At 38.5% G+C, this 16,517-nt stretch overlaps 1 protein-coding gene and 2 long non-coding RNA genes across 4 annotated transcripts; 1 reads left to right on the top strand and 2 right to left on the bottom strand.

Annotated features, from left to right (window-relative positions):
- Window positions 1–25: 25 nt before the first annotated feature.
- LOC133728306 (putative disease resistance protein RGA3) lies at window positions 26–2,904 on the bottom strand. Its single transcript, XM_062155710.1, has 2 exons — window positions 177–2,904; window positions 26–70 (listed from the first exon to the last, which is right to left on the bottom strand). The coding sequence occupies exons 1-2, from the start codon at window positions 2,700–2,702 to the stop codon at window positions 26–28; spliced, it is 2,571 nt and encodes an 856-aa protein (XP_062011694.1). The 5' UTR covers window positions 2,703–2,904.
- Window positions 2,905–4,474: 1,570 nt separating this feature from the next.
- LOC133724942 (uncharacterized) lies at window positions 4,475–10,026 on the bottom strand. 2 transcript variants are annotated; one of them, XR_009854117.1, is made up of 13 exons: window positions 9,652–10,026; window positions 9,142–9,291; window positions 8,952–9,005; window positions 8,727–8,844; window positions 8,535–8,606; window positions 8,012–8,117; window positions 7,461–7,750; window positions 6,650–7,071; window positions 6,412–6,537; window positions 6,199–6,322; window positions 5,461–5,663; window positions 5,208–5,288; window positions 4,475–5,065 (listed from the first exon to the last, which is right to left on the bottom strand). It is a non-coding gene; the product is annotated as an uncharacterized LOC133724942 (long non-coding RNA). The 2 variants fall into 2 exon arrangements; XR_009854118.1 differs by lacking the exons at window positions 6,412–6,537; window positions 6,650–7,071.
- Window positions 10,027–12,539: 2,513 nt separating this feature from the next.
- Window positions 12,540–14,387, top strand: LOC133737717 (uncharacterized). Its single transcript, XR_009859881.1, has 3 exons — window positions 12,540–12,668; window positions 13,644–13,776; window positions 14,110–14,387. It is a non-coding gene; the product is annotated as an uncharacterized LOC133737717 (long non-coding RNA).
- The last annotated feature ends 2,130 nt before the right edge of the window (window positions 14,388–16,517 follow it).

The following is a 16,517-nucleotide window of genomic DNA, read 5'->3' as shown; positions in this document are numbered from 1 at the left end:
AGTACCAAGCGAGATAGGGAGGGCATTATGGTAATATTATTCTGAAAATCCCCTCCCACTCCTTCCCACTCTTCCCAATTAGGCATCTCAACGAACCGGAGGCTTTTCAATTTGGGGAATAAAATAAGAGAAGACGAGGAGGAGGATGATTGTAATTCTCTTTCTTCAATTCCCACCTTTTTCACTTTCGCCATCCTCACAAATACAAGTGATTCAAGCGACGGCAATCTCCCAAATGGACCCGAAAGCAGCTCACAATTACCGAATTTACTAAGCTCAAGACTCGTCAGATTATGTAAAGACAAGATCCAATTGGGACACGGAGAAGTAGCCAGCTGGCAGTTCCAGATGCTCAATGATTCCAAATCTCCATGTGGTTGCAGCCCATTCAGTATTTCTCTATCATTTTGGCCCGTCCCTTCTTCTCTCCTGTACTTAATACATCCATGGGCACATAAGAAATCTAGATGCAGATGATGAAGGAGATGTTTGTCACTCAAACATGCCTTTACACCCTCACTCGCATCTTCCACAGACTCCAAGTGTGCAATGGAAAGACTCCCTTCAAGTTGGTTCAAGTTTTTCAAATCTTGCAACTTCAACGTCCCTTCTTTGTCCTTACCCCCAAAACCATTTAGATGAAACACATCTAGCTTTTGCAGACCGGTTAACCTCCCTATCCCTTTTGATTTTAGACAACAGGACTTCACGACATAAAGATGCTTTAACTTGGTTAGCTTTCTCATTGCCTCTTCATCGGGAAATTTGACAAGTTGTTCACACTTGACAAGTCGCAAGGTTTGCAGATTGTATAAATCACCTAAACTGTCAGGCAATTCCTTCAGTTCACGGTTTTGAGACAAGTCCAGATATCTCAAATGTATCAATCCACCAATCTCCTTTGGAACTTCTACAATTGAGTTTTCACTCAAGTTCAAAGTCCTAAGGCTTTTTGATTGCGAAATCAACTCAACCCCAATGCTATTAAGTTTTGATTCAAAAGCTGTGAGAGTGCGCAAACTCTTACAATTAAGAGAAGAAACAGGAAATGGATCCTTGGGTGCAAACATTAAAGACAAATGACGGACCTCATCACCCGGTAACTCCATTCTCTCATTAGCACCCTTAACCACCATACTAAAGCATTCATCCTTGGTCAGATATTGCACAAAGTCATGCACGATGTCGTGCATTTTACAACTTCTAATATTCCCTTTAGAATCTTCCGCAATATCTTGAAAGAAAGACCGCGTTACTAAGTTCTCAAAACACCATTGACCTACTGTTGTCTTTTCTTTGTTTCCACCTTTGACTTCAAGATAATCTTGTGACATCCACAACTCAATCAACTTATCCTTAACAATCACATGATCTTTAGGAAATGTAGCACAATACAAAAGACAACGTTTGGACAATGGTTTCAAATCATAGTAACTTAGTAATAACGGTTGGAAAACTTGCTGCTCAAACTCTTGTAATTCCCATATCTTACTATTCAAAACCTCTACCCATTGTTGCAGTGTTTTCTTACACCGCATTAGACTACCCAACGTCTTAGCAGCAAGAGGCAAGCCTTTGCACTTTTTCACGATTTCATTCCCAATATCTTCAAACTTTTTAGACTCTTTTCTTTCACCATCAAAAAATGCAATGTGATAGAATAATGACCGACAAGTTTCTTCACCCAACTCCTTCAAATGGATTGTGTGGTCACTAGTTGCTCCCAGTGTACTAGCAACTTGCGTTATTCGCGTTGTAACCAAAATTCTACTCCCTGAGCCACCACACCCTAATGTTGTCAAGAAGGGCTCCCACTTTCTATGGTCTGAGTCCCAGACATCATCTAGGACAAGAAGGAACTTCTTGCCCTTAATCGAGTCAGATATAAGTTGAACAAAAGTTTCCAACTCATTTGAATTTGGGGCAGTTACCTTAAGACCCTCAAGGATGGCTTTGGCAACCGCAATTTGTACAAAGGGTTCTGAGACACAAACCCATATTCTTGTCTGAAAACAAGCATTTACTTTTTCATCATTATAGGCTAGTTGGGCAAGAGTTGTTTTGCCTATCCCCCCCATACCTACAATAGATTTGACAAGAGGCGTCTTCTTTTCTTCACTATTCTCACTCACTAACTCGCTTACTAGTTTATTCATTTCGTAGTCTCTACCAAATGTCCCAGATTTATCGACAATTGAGAAACTTTTCAATCGTTCAGGTTGCTCAAATTCTATTTCATTTTGAAGGAACTTATAAAATTTTTGCTGTTCATGAATCAAAGCTAACTTCTCATTCAACTCTTTTATCCTCACAGCAATGTCACGACGAGAAATTATCTGAGTGACTTGGCCAGTACCAAGACAACGGAAGGGTATAGAGAAACATACCTTCTTGTTAGGTACAATAGCATTGTCACCTTGGTTCTCGATTTGTTGTTTCAGGATTTCAGTGCTCCACTCGTCCACCACATCGTCTACCTCGTACGACACTTCTTTCAGATTGTTGAGCCAGCGTCTCACGCTGTCCTCCTTGACTTGCCTCCTCTCTGCATCTGCCAGCACAGCTTGAATAGTTTTGAGGTTGAGGGTAAGGTTGACTACTTCTTTTTTGACATTCACAACAAGTTTCACATTTTGTTCCACATGTTGGAAGATGAAGGAACCCAACTGCTCTACAAGGAAGGACACAAGTGCTTCAGCCATTGTGGTGTTCGGAAATTGATCGTCAGAGGAAAGAAAAAGAGAAATGAGAAAATGGACTTGCTTCAAGTAAGAAGGTTTTCTGGTGTGGCGATATATGCTACTCCCCTGAACCAGCTTTATATTCCCTTCAATTTCTTTCTAGCCACAGCTTTATTTTTTTTTTCTGGTCTGACCCACGACAACTACACTAATGACTGTGTTTACCTATTCTTAGTCTTTAGTCTATCTTTAATGCTTTTTTTTGGGGGGCATGAGTTGGAAAGTGATTGCAAGGAAAAAGAGAAATGTGAGAAACAGAAAAGCAACAATGATTCATGTGTTGCATGTGGCCGACTGCTGATGCGCGCCAAGTCGCCTTCGGGGTTCCTACATGACTAAAAAGAAATTAAAGGGAATTTGTCGTGATTGAAGATATTTGCACACATAATTTTTCAAATCACAGATCAATGATTCATGTCTCTCTGTTCAGATCCACTTGAGTAAAGAATATGCAATAAAGCTTGACGAAGACCTAAGCGCATGATTAATAATGGAGATTCCATAGAGACAAAAAGCAAGCCACAATCAACTACAGAGACCAACATCGTGTAGCAACTCTGTCTAATTTTTTTATTTATTTATTTTTTTTTTTGGCAAACAACTCTGTCTAATTTGTAGCCCGGCACTGGCCAACATTAGTTGCTTCTCTGTAGTTGATCAAGTTTTTTTTTTTTTTTTTTTTTTTTTTTTTTTTTGAGAATGGAGCCAGTAGGTGAAAATACATTCATCGAAAGCCAAAATAGGCCATTACATACCCTTCCGCTGCCATTAACAGACAAGAAGATAGTGGTAGTACCCACAACAGTACATAGAAACATAGACCCACTCATTGTACAATCAATACGTAGACATAGCGGAGATCCCCCATTGGTACTACGCCAGAGGCGCGCTAGAGAGATCCGGCCCTCCCAACCTAACTCAATAACCAATAAACCTAGCTGCCTAGAGACCTCAATTGGTGTACACCTAGATCCACTGAGAATTAAGTCGACAAGACCAGACCAAATGCAAAAACTAAATGCACAAAAGTGTCTAGACTGTCCCTGCAAGCGGAACCTTATTGTAAAAAGACTAAAACTAAACAATATAACAAATTGGTTTGGGTCCACAAAGTGAGCCCAAGCCCCATCTCCAGCCCAGATCGGGCCTACCAGCTGCATCCAAGCCCAAAGGACCGAACCGGCCATGCATCCAATCCGCCAGGCCCAAAGCATCAGCTGTGTCGCCCCACCACACAAACCGCCACCCCACCACCGAAGTCGGGCCACCGTCGCGCCTCCGTAGTCGTCCAACCATCGGCGAACACCGTCGAGCGTCCCAATCCGCCCAACATACACCGGCATCTGGAAAGTCTGCAACAGGATCCGAATCGATCGTCCAAACCAGCCCTCAATCGACCGTCGTTCCGACCATCGACGTCTGCCGACCGACGAACGTCCACCAACAGACGCCGCTCCGACCCCAGCAAACCCCCTTTCCGTCTCCGATCCCTTCCCACTTCCACAACGCAGCCAGTTCCTTCGGCCAATAGGGACGAAACCAGACAACTTCCGATCCAATCCTTCGAAGCCGAGATACAACCCTGGAGAGAACACCCGTCCGGCCTCACCTAACAGCCGCCGGCTAGGCCAGAGGCCGTCGCCGGCGCCGAGGCGCAGCCGGACAGGCACTAGTATACAAAACGGCGGCCTCTAGGGTTTTCTCTAGAGATTTTTAAAAAGAAACTCAGCATCTTGAATAGCAAACATGATGGTCATTCAATGTTAAGTTCTAAACATACTCCCTTTTTGAAGTTTTTCGAGCAAACAAAAATTAAGGACAAATTGTTCAAAAAGGAAAACCAAAAATTGTTGTAGGTGCTGTGAAGACCATCGACAGAACACTTTCAAGTGTCTGTGAGGACCACTGCATTTGCACTCAATTGGTTCAACAGCAAGTGTTGGCACTGCAATTTTTCTGTCCATCTAAAACAACAGAAACATCAATGACACTGTATTAGTTGCAACCAAGAAACTAGAAACACTTTATATATCAAGTAATTTTGACTGCCAATAGAAATGGAAGTAATGTTCTAGCTAGAATAAATAAGATAGACTCTAGCTAGATGGCAGTACCAATTTCACAACCAACTAATCACCTCAAGTGCATTGTAACATTCCTCCAAAAAATAAAAAAAACCAGTGACATCTATATAAACAATGAAGACAGACGTTGAACCAACAAAAGCACAACCTAGCTAGGTACAACCCCAAAAAAAAAAAAAAAAAAAACTGGTGTCAAACTTGCTCACATGATAGCTCATGGTCACAACCTTCCATAGCTTCCTGAAATAAATTTAAGTGCAGACAATTAAAGAGATGCCACGACTGCTTCACCATTCAACAAATGAAGAAAGTTAAAAGCAATATATTATGGTGCATTCCACTAACTGCTAATCTACATTGTTTTCGTTATGTCCAAAGTTACCTGTTCAATGTTGCCATTTAGAATCATCACCAGAGTGTTTCCATGGAATGGAATTCAGGGTCACACCCACTCTTAAATTCTCTGCCATACCTCCAAAAGATTAAGCAATTAAAATTAGAGTAGTTTATGCCAGCAGGGATCATATATCTGTCTAGTAAAATTATATTTGACCAAACTAGCAAGTGAATAAACACATCCCTCTAAATTACAAAGAACCACTGATGAGAAACTACATGAGATAGGTGAAGAGTACCTAGTTTTGGTAAGAGGGTGCATTATCATTGCTAGATAATCCTCTGACATAGAGTGCTATTTTGCAGATGTTCAATGTCTGCTAGAGTTTTCTTGATGGAGCATTATCATTTCTCGATAATCCTCTGACATAAGAGTGCTGTTTTGCAGAAGGTTCGATTTCTCTTCATGGACTTTTCATGACAGAACCTGAAATTGATTGGACTGCGACAGCAAGATGCAATGACTTAAAACACTTTGACAAGGATAGGCATATACAGATGAAGACACATAATGGTAGAACACAATTTAAACTACCAACATTTGCAACTGCAAAAACTGAAATGTGTATCTCAGTGTGTGTGTGTTTATATATTTTCTTCACTGTCTAACTATGCATAGAGTACCTTTTTTATTATTATTATTTTTTTTTATTTTTTTATTTTTTTTTTTAAGAATAAGAGATTAGGCGATATTCGCTCCTCGCAGGTAGACAATGTCTAATTTACCCATAAACCATGCATAGAGTACTTGAAACTTGAAAGTTAACATAAACCGGCTGTCTAATACCATTGAACACTCACTCAATTGGTAAGTGCTGACATGGCAAATTTACTGTCCATGTAAACAACGAAAATATCAGCGACACTGCCAACACAGCAATAGGTTCAACCAATAAACTATGCAACAGACTCTTCATGTTAACTATTAACTCTGACAGATTTAACATTAATACAAAAATGAGACCATTAGTTCTTACTTTCTAGATGGCATAACAGAACAGTCTTCGATGCAAGCCACAAGAATTATCACAATCCACATGATGAATGATGTTAGTATCAATTCCACCACCAATTAACCACCTGAAATACACCACAACCATCCTACAAAAGGAGGAAAAACAAAGAGAGTGATATAGCCGTATATCCGATGAAGACATAAGTTGAATCAGTTTAACCGACAAAAGCACAACCTAGGTACAACCAAAGAGACAATTTGGTGGGGAACTTCCTCACGTTACAGCTCATGGTCACAACCTCCCATAGCTTCCTAAAATACATTTGATCAAGTCCAACCACTCGAAAAGATGACTCAACTGCTTTACTAGGCAATGACCTTAGTATATTAGACAAACCAAGAAAGTTGAAAGCAATATATTATGAAGCTTTCAACTAACTGCTAATCTAAGTTTTACAAAAGTCAAAATTTACCAGTTCGATGTTTACAAGCCACTCAGAGTCATTTCCAATGTTTCCATGGAATGGAACTCGAGGTCACGTCCACTCTTAACTTCTCTTTCATACCCCAAAAAGATTAAGTCATTAAGGTAATAGTCTCCTATGCCAAAGTATAATGTGGCCAAACTAGCAAGTGAATAATCAAGCCCCTCAAAGATTACAAAGGTCAATTGATGAGAATGTACTTGAGATAAGTGAAAAGAAAGTACCCAGCTTTGGTAAAACATCATCAATCCGACAATGGGTGCAGAGTTTTCTTGACGATGCATTCTCATTGTTAGATAATCCTCTGACATAAAATGTTGTTCTGCAAATGGTTCGATTTCTCTAGCTGGACTATGGTTGAATGATCTTATGATGAATTCATCTGAAATTAATTGGATTGCGATAGAAAACTGCAAATGACTTCAGTTTGACATGGATATATGCAATATCAAGACACAGATTGATCGAACATGTACAGTTAAACCTACCAATATTTGCAATTGCAAAATCCTAAATGTGTAACTCTAAATATCTATTTTTTTCCCTCACTGTCTAGCTATGCATAGAGTACTTGAATGTTAAGAATCTAAATATAATATAATAAGGGCTGTTTTTGTAGAGGAATATATATATATATATATATATATATATAAATATGAAGAAATAGACTAGAATACATCTTCTGAAAATAAGTCGCTTGCAATTTCAAATTTAACTTGCAAAATGTACTTCCACTCCAATTCATGCCACAATTACAAACCAAGAAACTTCAAGTTATCATAAGATCTTTGCAGCTTACCAAAGCATATATCCCACCCATCAGCTTGAAAATCCCAATGCCATTGTAAATGCTTTTAGATTAAATGTGAGCGGTACAGCAGGAGGTACTGTGAGGAATTATAGTCTATAAGAGGTACTAAATGAAGACAGTCAGTTCCAAACTACCCAAGGGGTACTGGAAATTTTATTCAGTATAAAACAAACAGTACCTGAGGGTCGGGGATCATCTTGTCTGTGGTCTCGAATTATCGAACTTAAAAGACCCGACCTCCCTAGTCCCCCCACATAGGAGTTTGCTTGCAATCCTTTCTGCATTTCCATAACCAAATATTATCATTTATTGCATTTAGTTATCAATCTCATCTCATACAAGCAACTTAATTTTGTTAATAGCTTTAAACAATAGAGACACTAAACCCACTACAGACTTGCATAATTTTACTATTCACACAACCTCCTTTTTGAACTTCGAGTATTTCAAGTGAATGGTTGAATGAATTAGATGTTGGTAAAGGTACTAAGTTATCATTGAATTTCCTAGTTCTTATTATTACACTGCTTTGTACTTACCCAAATTTTGAAGAAATAAAGCCAACAGAGTAAAGATATCTCCACTGGATAGGGGGAGCTGGGTTCCAGCATCAGAGGAAGCATGGGATCTTTGAGCCTGCAGTAACTGCATTGATTATTATATCAATTCTGCGGAAAGAGACAAAAGTATTCTGCAAGGACTCAGCCTGAAGCCATGAAAAAAGACACATGTTTATGATAGAAGCTATGCATCCCTATTCCCTAGGCTACATAACCTGAAAGTATCTAATTAGGTAGACAAACAAAGTTCCATAATTTTTAATTTGCAAAGTACGTAAGAAGCTCTTATACATTAGGCTCATCATGTTACAAAATGAGTTGTATTACCATAAGCTGTCCACTAGGCCCATGCTCTTGGCATATTTCTGCTTATTCCAAGATAATTGAAAATAGGAGCCCGGAATGAATGAAATAATCAAAAATGAAATATTACACATCCAGATGAAGTAAAAATTGAAAGCATATGCCCTTTAATGTCATAGAAGGGGAATGAATCATATACCAGTTACTAAAGAGTATGTAGCTGTCTTAGGGAGTCGGTCATTAAAACTTTGAGGGTTGACCACTCCAATCCCTGCAAGAGGTGTGCTTTCAATCTCATTGCGAACTTCTAAAATAAATTCATAATAGCAAGTTAAACTGGAAAATATGATCACAAACTGCAGATGACCACTAATGCAGTGAAAGCAAATACCCTTAATATCCATAGAAGATTTCGAAGGGGATAAATAATACAGAAAGCAAGTCCGCTGCCTGCCTTGCAACTTTGCAGATCACCTCTTGGATTACTTCCTTGGTAACATCACGCCCAGCTAGTAGTGACAGCAAAATTAGAAGATACGAGTAAGAGATAAACAGATCAATCAACATACTACATAATAAAATAAGAGTTCAGTTATTAAAGATATATGTAGCTTACCAGAGTGAATCACATCAGCTTCCATTTGAAATGCTTTAAGCTTCAGTATTTGAGCTGTACATGTAAATGTTTGAATAAAAAATAAATAAAATAAATAAACAAATAAATAAAATTACAAAGCAGGCAAGTCGCAGTAGAGCAAATACTATGGTTACTTTGATTACTGGTTAGTATGGTTACTTCTGGTTACCTTGTTACAACATGACCATCCTACAAAAGAAAGTTGCCGGAACCAAACATAAACCTTGTACACAATCCCACAAGAAAGACCATAACCAGAGGCTCACTCTCAAATTGAAACTGTGGAACTTTGACTGCAGCTACTGTCCTTGCCTTATACCTGCACAAAAGGGTTCATCAAAATTAAAATCCTTTAGGAGTTGACAAAGCACAAAGAAAAAGTGAATGCGGTGCTAGTTTCGTAGATTGAAGGAAACTTAATCATTAATATGTGCTTGGTATCAAAGCGTGGCCAACAAAAGACAACAAGGTTAAAAGCTGTGAAGAGGTGCCAGACATAGAAAGATCAAAGGAGAAAGTGTTGACGGTGGCATTCTAATTCAATCATAAAAGTTTTGATCTTTGACAATCAAGTGTGCAATGGCACACCTTTGTTGGAGCACAGTATTATCAAAGCATCTATTGGAACCAAAATTGCCCGGGTGCTAAAGTTTAATTAAGCCTTGTTCTCTTCCCTCACCTAGATCATTTGGTGGTGGCTCTATATTAAACAAATGAGATTAAGCCCATCCCAGAAATTGACAAAAGCAAAATGCTTTCGTAGTGGGCTTGTGAACACAGAGGAAGAACATCAAGACAATCAATTCAGAGTGCAGCACACAAAGCTTGATTGAAGTAAATTTGGGCTCACCCACAGATTAAAGGAGTTTCCGAATGAGGTAAGCAAGAGCTTAGTGAAGAAGGGTCTTACACAAATTTTTCTGTAATTCGACCTGGCAGAAGACCAAAGCCGAGCTCGTGTTCTACCTGGTTTGGGATAAAACGAAGCACAACAGCTGGGAGACAACAGGGAATAACAAACGAAGCAAAAGTGAAGGTGAAAAAAAATTAGTGGTGCAACAAAAACCAGAAAGTATGTAGTTATGTACCTGCTTGGCTGCTAAGTTAAAAGTAACAAAATATTTTTATGAAGGATATTTAACATATTTTAATAATACATTCCTTCATTTCATTGTGTTTATTAAATAACAAAATTTCATTAATCATAGGAACAGCCAAAATATATCAACAGGATATAGTCATATAGACGTAAAACCAGATAAAGATCATGCTAGATATAGTGCGGGTACGGTGCGGGTTCTTAACGGACCGCGTTTTTAACGGGTCGATCCGGTAAAAATCCGTTAAGTTAACAGGTTTCGCGGGCTAAACCCGACGGGTTTGCGGGTTATCCGTTGAAACCTGTTAAAAACCCGTTAACTGATTTTTTTTTTATTTTTTACAACATACAAAATATTACAACATATGCTTAGTGTCTTCAGTGCAGGGGCAGCAATTTCTAAAACAGAAACACTCCATGTAAGATGACCGTCTATAGTCAAATCTTCAAGTACCGGGCAGCTAGAGAAGAACTTAACCATGGTCGTACAAATATAATGATCAACTGTAACATGGAGAAACTTGAGATTTGGGAAACACCCTGATGCAGGAATATTATTGGCAGTGAAGTTTGATCTCAGCTTCAGAATCATGAGTGTCTTGCACATGAAGATGCTTTTGGGCAACTCAAAAAAATGGCAATGAAGTCTACTATTATTTAGTAATACTAGTCATTTTTAAGTCAAATTTTATCTAAAGTAGCTAAAAAGTTATTTTAGCTAGCCACTTTAAAATTATGTCTGCATCAATGCTATCTATTTTAGCTAGTTTTGAATTTATATTATTTTTTAAGGGAAATGATGGAAAAAGTCACATTAGAGTGTGAAATGATAAAAAAGTCACATAGTTTCCCACTTGATAAAAATGTCCATCATGAATTGTTAGTAATATTAATTTAGTCCTTATTAATAATGAAGTAATGTTAAAAAAAGTCAGTTTGTGATATTTTCGTTTTCCATTTTACCCTTAGTATTTAATATACCCAATTTGTGTTTCAATATCAAAACCAGATCGAGACAATCCTCCCTACGCTACTCCCCTCCACTGCTCTCCGCCTCTGCATCGAACCCCTCGCCGTCTCCGAAGTTGATGTGTTTTTGCACCGATCTTTCTCCGGCTGGAGCCGAGTCGCCGGTGACCACTGGACCTCCATCTCCGACTAGAAAGCGACCTAGAGACGAACTGGAAGGCGACGACAATCATGAAGACGACGGGAGCTGTTTCCGAGATTCGGTGCTTGAGACTCTATCTGTACCTACAACTTCTTCTTCCTCATCGCGAATTTTGTTCTCCTATTCATACAGAGGTCTCTATCTCACACACTCTCTCTCTCTCTCTCACACACTCTCTCTCTCTTCTCTCTCTCTCAGTCAACATTTTTAGCAGCTCAGGTGGCAAGAAGAGATCTCTGCAAACCCCGAAATCAAAGTAAGGTACTTCTCGCAGCTAGGGTTTTCGTATATTCCACACCTCAGGCTTTGCTTTAGCTCTTATACTATGCTCTCAATCTCTCTCCGATTTGATTAGCCTCGCTTGAATTTGAGGTTGTGAGTTTTTGAGTTCATATTGTGGCTATGTTGTTGTAGATTCGGTACTGATTTTTGTGTTGTAGTTCATATTGAATGCGTGGATGGTTGGAATTTTCTGTGATTTGAAGAAGTAGGTGTGACTTTTTTGTTTGGTTGGTGAATTTTGTGGAAAGTTAAGGAGCAATGTTGGTGGGAAATTGAGGGGAATTTGGTTTAGGGATTGGATTCAAGAGCTTGAGGTGTGTGAAAATGCCAAGAGGGCGAAGGAGAATGATACAATTCAGTAAATTGTACTCGTTTTCGTGTATTCTGTCTTCTTTCGAAGATGTTCATGCCAAGATTGGGGATAGGGGGTACTCTAGGGTTGTGTACTGTAATGATCCCGATAATTCTGAGGCGCTGCAGTTGATATTCATGGCACATTATAAATTAGTGCCAAAAACTTAGAGGGGAAATTAGGTCTCAAGTTTATAATTTTTTGTGTATTCAAGCTGTGGTGCAACATTTGATGTGTTGCAGGCTTTGGATGCTTGAGGAAATTGTTGTTGTAGTTCATGTTTCGATGGGTTGATTTGTGATAGGAATAGGTTATGTTAGTTTTGATCTGTTCTTGCTCTGCTAATAGTTAAAGTGAGCTTGTTGATAAAGCTTTCCAAAAGGCCAGCGGGACCATTGTATTTGTTCTGATTGGTAGGTTCTCTGAAGTAAGAAGGTAGGATTCAAATTACTACTGGGTAACTGTTCACATCTCTTTCTATCGTTGGGTTTCCTTGTTATTTCAATGTCATTCCTTCTCCTTAATTTCTGCACTAGTAGTACATAGCTTATAGTTGATCAATTAGTTTCTTAATGTTATGGAAGATGCTGTAGGAGTTTTATTTTTGCTTTGTGAACACTACTATAGTTTCTACTTCCCTTTTCTGATGAAATTATAGTTTTTTTTTTTTATCTATCATAATTAAATTGTTAATTCGTCATCGTCATCATCACCTTAGCTCTTCAATTTCCGACGAAATGGAGCTGAAACCAGGTCTCTCAGCTCTCGTCACCGGCGGAGCTTCTGGAATTGGTAAGCCTTCAATTTCTATATATGTGTCAAGGTGTGGATCTCTTGGTCATTTTCTTTCGTTTATATATGTTTTAGTGATTGAATGAATATGAATTATAGACTGTAATGGAAGTGTATGTATGGCTGCCTCGAATATATTAGTAGGTATTCTGCTTGGATATATTGGTGAGGATTTTGTGACCTCCGGACCGTTGTTTTGGTTTTTGTCCTGAGGAATTAAGTTCTAGAAAAATAGCTTGAAATGCTTAGTTTTGTGGTATGAGAATAGAAATGATGGTAATCTTACTTTGTTTTGTTGTCCGTGAAGTTTGTAATTAGATATCAATCTGGATTTTGGAATGAGGGGTTCTGTACTTGTTGCGTTATTTCTCTAGTTGTATAAGGATTCTTTACTGTCAAACTAGTGTCCATTGAACTGATTATTTGTTTAGTTTTCCGGTTGATGTTGTTTTCTTGCATTGGCTAGAATTGGTTGGAATACAAATATAATGAATTGATTCCCAGTGGTACTAAGTTGCTTGGTTATTAACTTGTTAGCCTAGTGTTTTACTAGTTGAGGATTTCCATGTCTGTGTCTGTATTAATAGTTTGAATTGTTCCCGGTTTTTGGATGATAATCTACTCTTTCTTTTTGAGAACTTGCTTGTTTGTTTGAGATTGAAGTGTTTATGAATACAAATTTATTAGTACACCCAGCTTTCTGGAGGCCTAATGGTATACTTCCATTGTAAATCAAGTATGGGTTTCTTCTGTATAAATCACCAAGACAATACCCAATGGATAATGTAAGTTATCATCTTAAAGTATGGATTCTATGGGAAATCAGTTTTAATAACGAGCAAAAAGAAAAAGAGAAAAAAGCTTTTGAAAGTTGATTCAGGTCCCATATCTCAAGATATCTTAAGCATGCGTTAAATATTTAGTGATTTGATCTATGCTATACTTGATTTCTGATGTGTCTTTTGTTCTATGCAGGATGTCACGATGAAGATTATGACATTCTCTCAACAAGGATCTCATGCTATTTGCATACTTTCTGCAAATGGTACCATATCAAATGTCACACTTCGACAGCCCAGTACTTCTGGAGGTACTTTTAACATACGAGGTACGGCCTTCCGTCCTTTGCGAGTGTTTGTGTAATTTTTAACATATGAAGTTACTGCATCATGTAACTTCTTAGTTGCAAAGTATTCTCATTTCTACTCTTGTATTTACTGTTGTGCATATAGTATTGTTTTTCTGTTTAAATGTTCTTGTATTAGTAAATAGGAGATATCAACATTACTGTGAAAAATGGATCAACTCTGGCAAGTAGAAGATAGTACATTATTGCATCTCACTGTTTTTATATATGACTTCTGTATTTTTGTCTCAACCCGATTTTAACTTTCAAGTTTTTGACTAGGTTAACATGATTTACTTGAAATGTTATTTACAGGGCCGATTTGAGATACTTTCATTGTCTGGATCATATATGCCAACTGAGAATGAAGGAACAAAGAGCAGGTCAGGTGGCATGAGCGTCTCTTTGGCAGGTTCAGATGGTAGAGTTGTTAGACTGGCTGGTCTATTGATAGCTGCAGGACCTGTGTAGCTAACATGGTTTCTTAGGAAGAAAAAACAAAAGAAGATAGTCATTATATTATTCTAATGATTAGTTCGAAGGAGTAGAATGTCACCTTCCTTTCCCTTTGACATCTCTCTGTAACAGTTTAGGTATCCAATGAATGAAGTTTGGTTCCATTTTGAGTTGTAAAAAAAGGTTGTTCTTGTTTATACTTGAATAAATTGATAGCAACTTGCATTCATTTACTTCACTGCCGTAAATTGAGAAACCTTCTATAAAGATCAATTACACTATTAAACAATGACATGGATATAACAGTGGCAAAAGTGACTTTGCCAGGACTTGGTAAGTGACATGTGATTGACAGTGACTTCAGTTACATGATCAGTGACTTGCCCAGTAACATAACCAGTGACTTGAGGTTAACATTGACTTGCTTAGTGACCTCACTAATTAAGGACTTGGGCTGGCTAATGACTTCATTGGCCTGTGACATGGCCAGTGACTTGGTTAGTGACGTGTGTAACAGTGAGTTGACCAGTGACTGTAAAAGTCAGTAAGTAACTGATCATGTAACTGTCAATCACATGTCATTTGCCAAGTCACTGGCCAGGTTATATTGCATGTCACAGTCATTGTTATACACACGTCACTGACCAAGTTACTAGCCAAATCACATTGCACGTCATTGGCTATGTCCTTGTTATACACGTCACTGATCAAGTCACTAGCCAGTGAAGTAACTGACCATGTAACTGTCAAAGTCAGTAAGTAACTGATCATGTAACTGTCAATCACATGTCATTTGCTAAGTCACTGGCCAAGTTATATTGCATGTCACATAATCATTGTTATACACACGTCACTGACCAAGTTACTAGCCAAATCACATTGCATGTCATTGGCTATGTCCTTGTTATACACGTCACTGATCAAGTCACTAGCCAGTGAAGTAACAGACCATGTAACTGTCAAAGTCAGCAAGTAACTAACCATGTAACTGTCAAAGTCAGTAAGTAACTGATCATGTAACTTTCAATCACATGTCATTTGCCAAGATTCCTTTACAAATCAAAGGACCAGTGCTCACCAATTACATACAGCTAAACTATTCAAGATTCCAATCTAGTATGTAGCAAACAATCTGAAGGGTGATGAAAATTCAAAACAAGACCAGAGAAACCTTCCTACCTAAACATCTACTCAGATGGCATAGCCGCAATCATGTCCTATATACAAAACTAGCTTATACAATAGCATGTCTGATCAAGAGCATCAGGACCGGCTTCACTTTCTTCCACCAGTTGAGATTTGTGGCTTGCTTTTGATCTCAGATTCCTGCAATCAAGTGCATAAAAGTTTTAACATTTCAACTTCTTTAGGTCTTCATTAAGAAAACTGTTCAAGCATCTCAAAGGTTTTTTTAATTTTTTTTTTTTAAATACCTGTGGAACATGGAGGTAAATGTAGTTCTTTGCTGTGGCCGGATTGTGATTTTCTGCGCCCTTACTCCAATCATAGCAAACCTAATAAACACAAATGCGATAAATAGTTTGAATGTCATATTTAGGGGACACAATATTATTTAAGCATTGGGCTACCAAGTTTTACGAGTGGTTTATAGATTTTCATGCACAAACAAACAAAACCGGCAAAGCCGTAAAGCGAGGAAATTGATAGCTCTCAAGATTGCAAGTAGGAAGCACAATTAATGACATCGGTACAAAAAGAAATATTATAAACAATAACAAAGCAAAGATGAGCGCAAGCCAAGCAACTGGTATAGGAAAACAACAAGCTTATACTCTTAACAATCTCTCAGACTGTCGGCATTACCAGTCATGGCGAGCAACAATAAAATATACCTTCGATCAACCTTGCCAAAAACATCGAACAAAAAAAAAAATTGCAATATTTCCATGAACAGCTTCACAAATCATCTAAATTTCAACGAATAGAAACTATAGGAAAAGTAATTCTTATGATAGTAGAGACAACGAAACCAGAAATTCGATCAAGTATGCGAACCTGCGGGTGTTTTCCGTTTTCCAAAGATGAAACTCATGGCGGTGGATCGGAAGAACTCAAGATGTCATCGGCGACGGCGAATCGGGTTCTGAGGCGGCGGCGGCTTTGCGATCGCAGAAGTGGCTGCAAACTCGGGACTTGGCCTATATCTATCCGATCTCTTGATCGAGTTGAGTTTCCGGTACGGCGACCGGTTCACTTCCGGCGTCGCTCCGCTCATGGAGCCGCGGCTGCTGCCGTTGTCGTCGACG

This window comes from Rosa rugosa, chromosome 1, assembly GCF_958449725.1.
Source record: "Rosa rugosa chromosome 1, drRosRugo1.1, whole genome shotgun sequence".
Lineage (NCBI taxonomy): Eukaryota > Viridiplantae > Streptophyta > Magnoliopsida > Rosales > Rosaceae > Rosa > Rosa rugosa.
The sequence above is the reverse complement of the archived record's forward strand: the minus strand, read 5'-3'. Positions and strand labels throughout refer to the sequence as shown.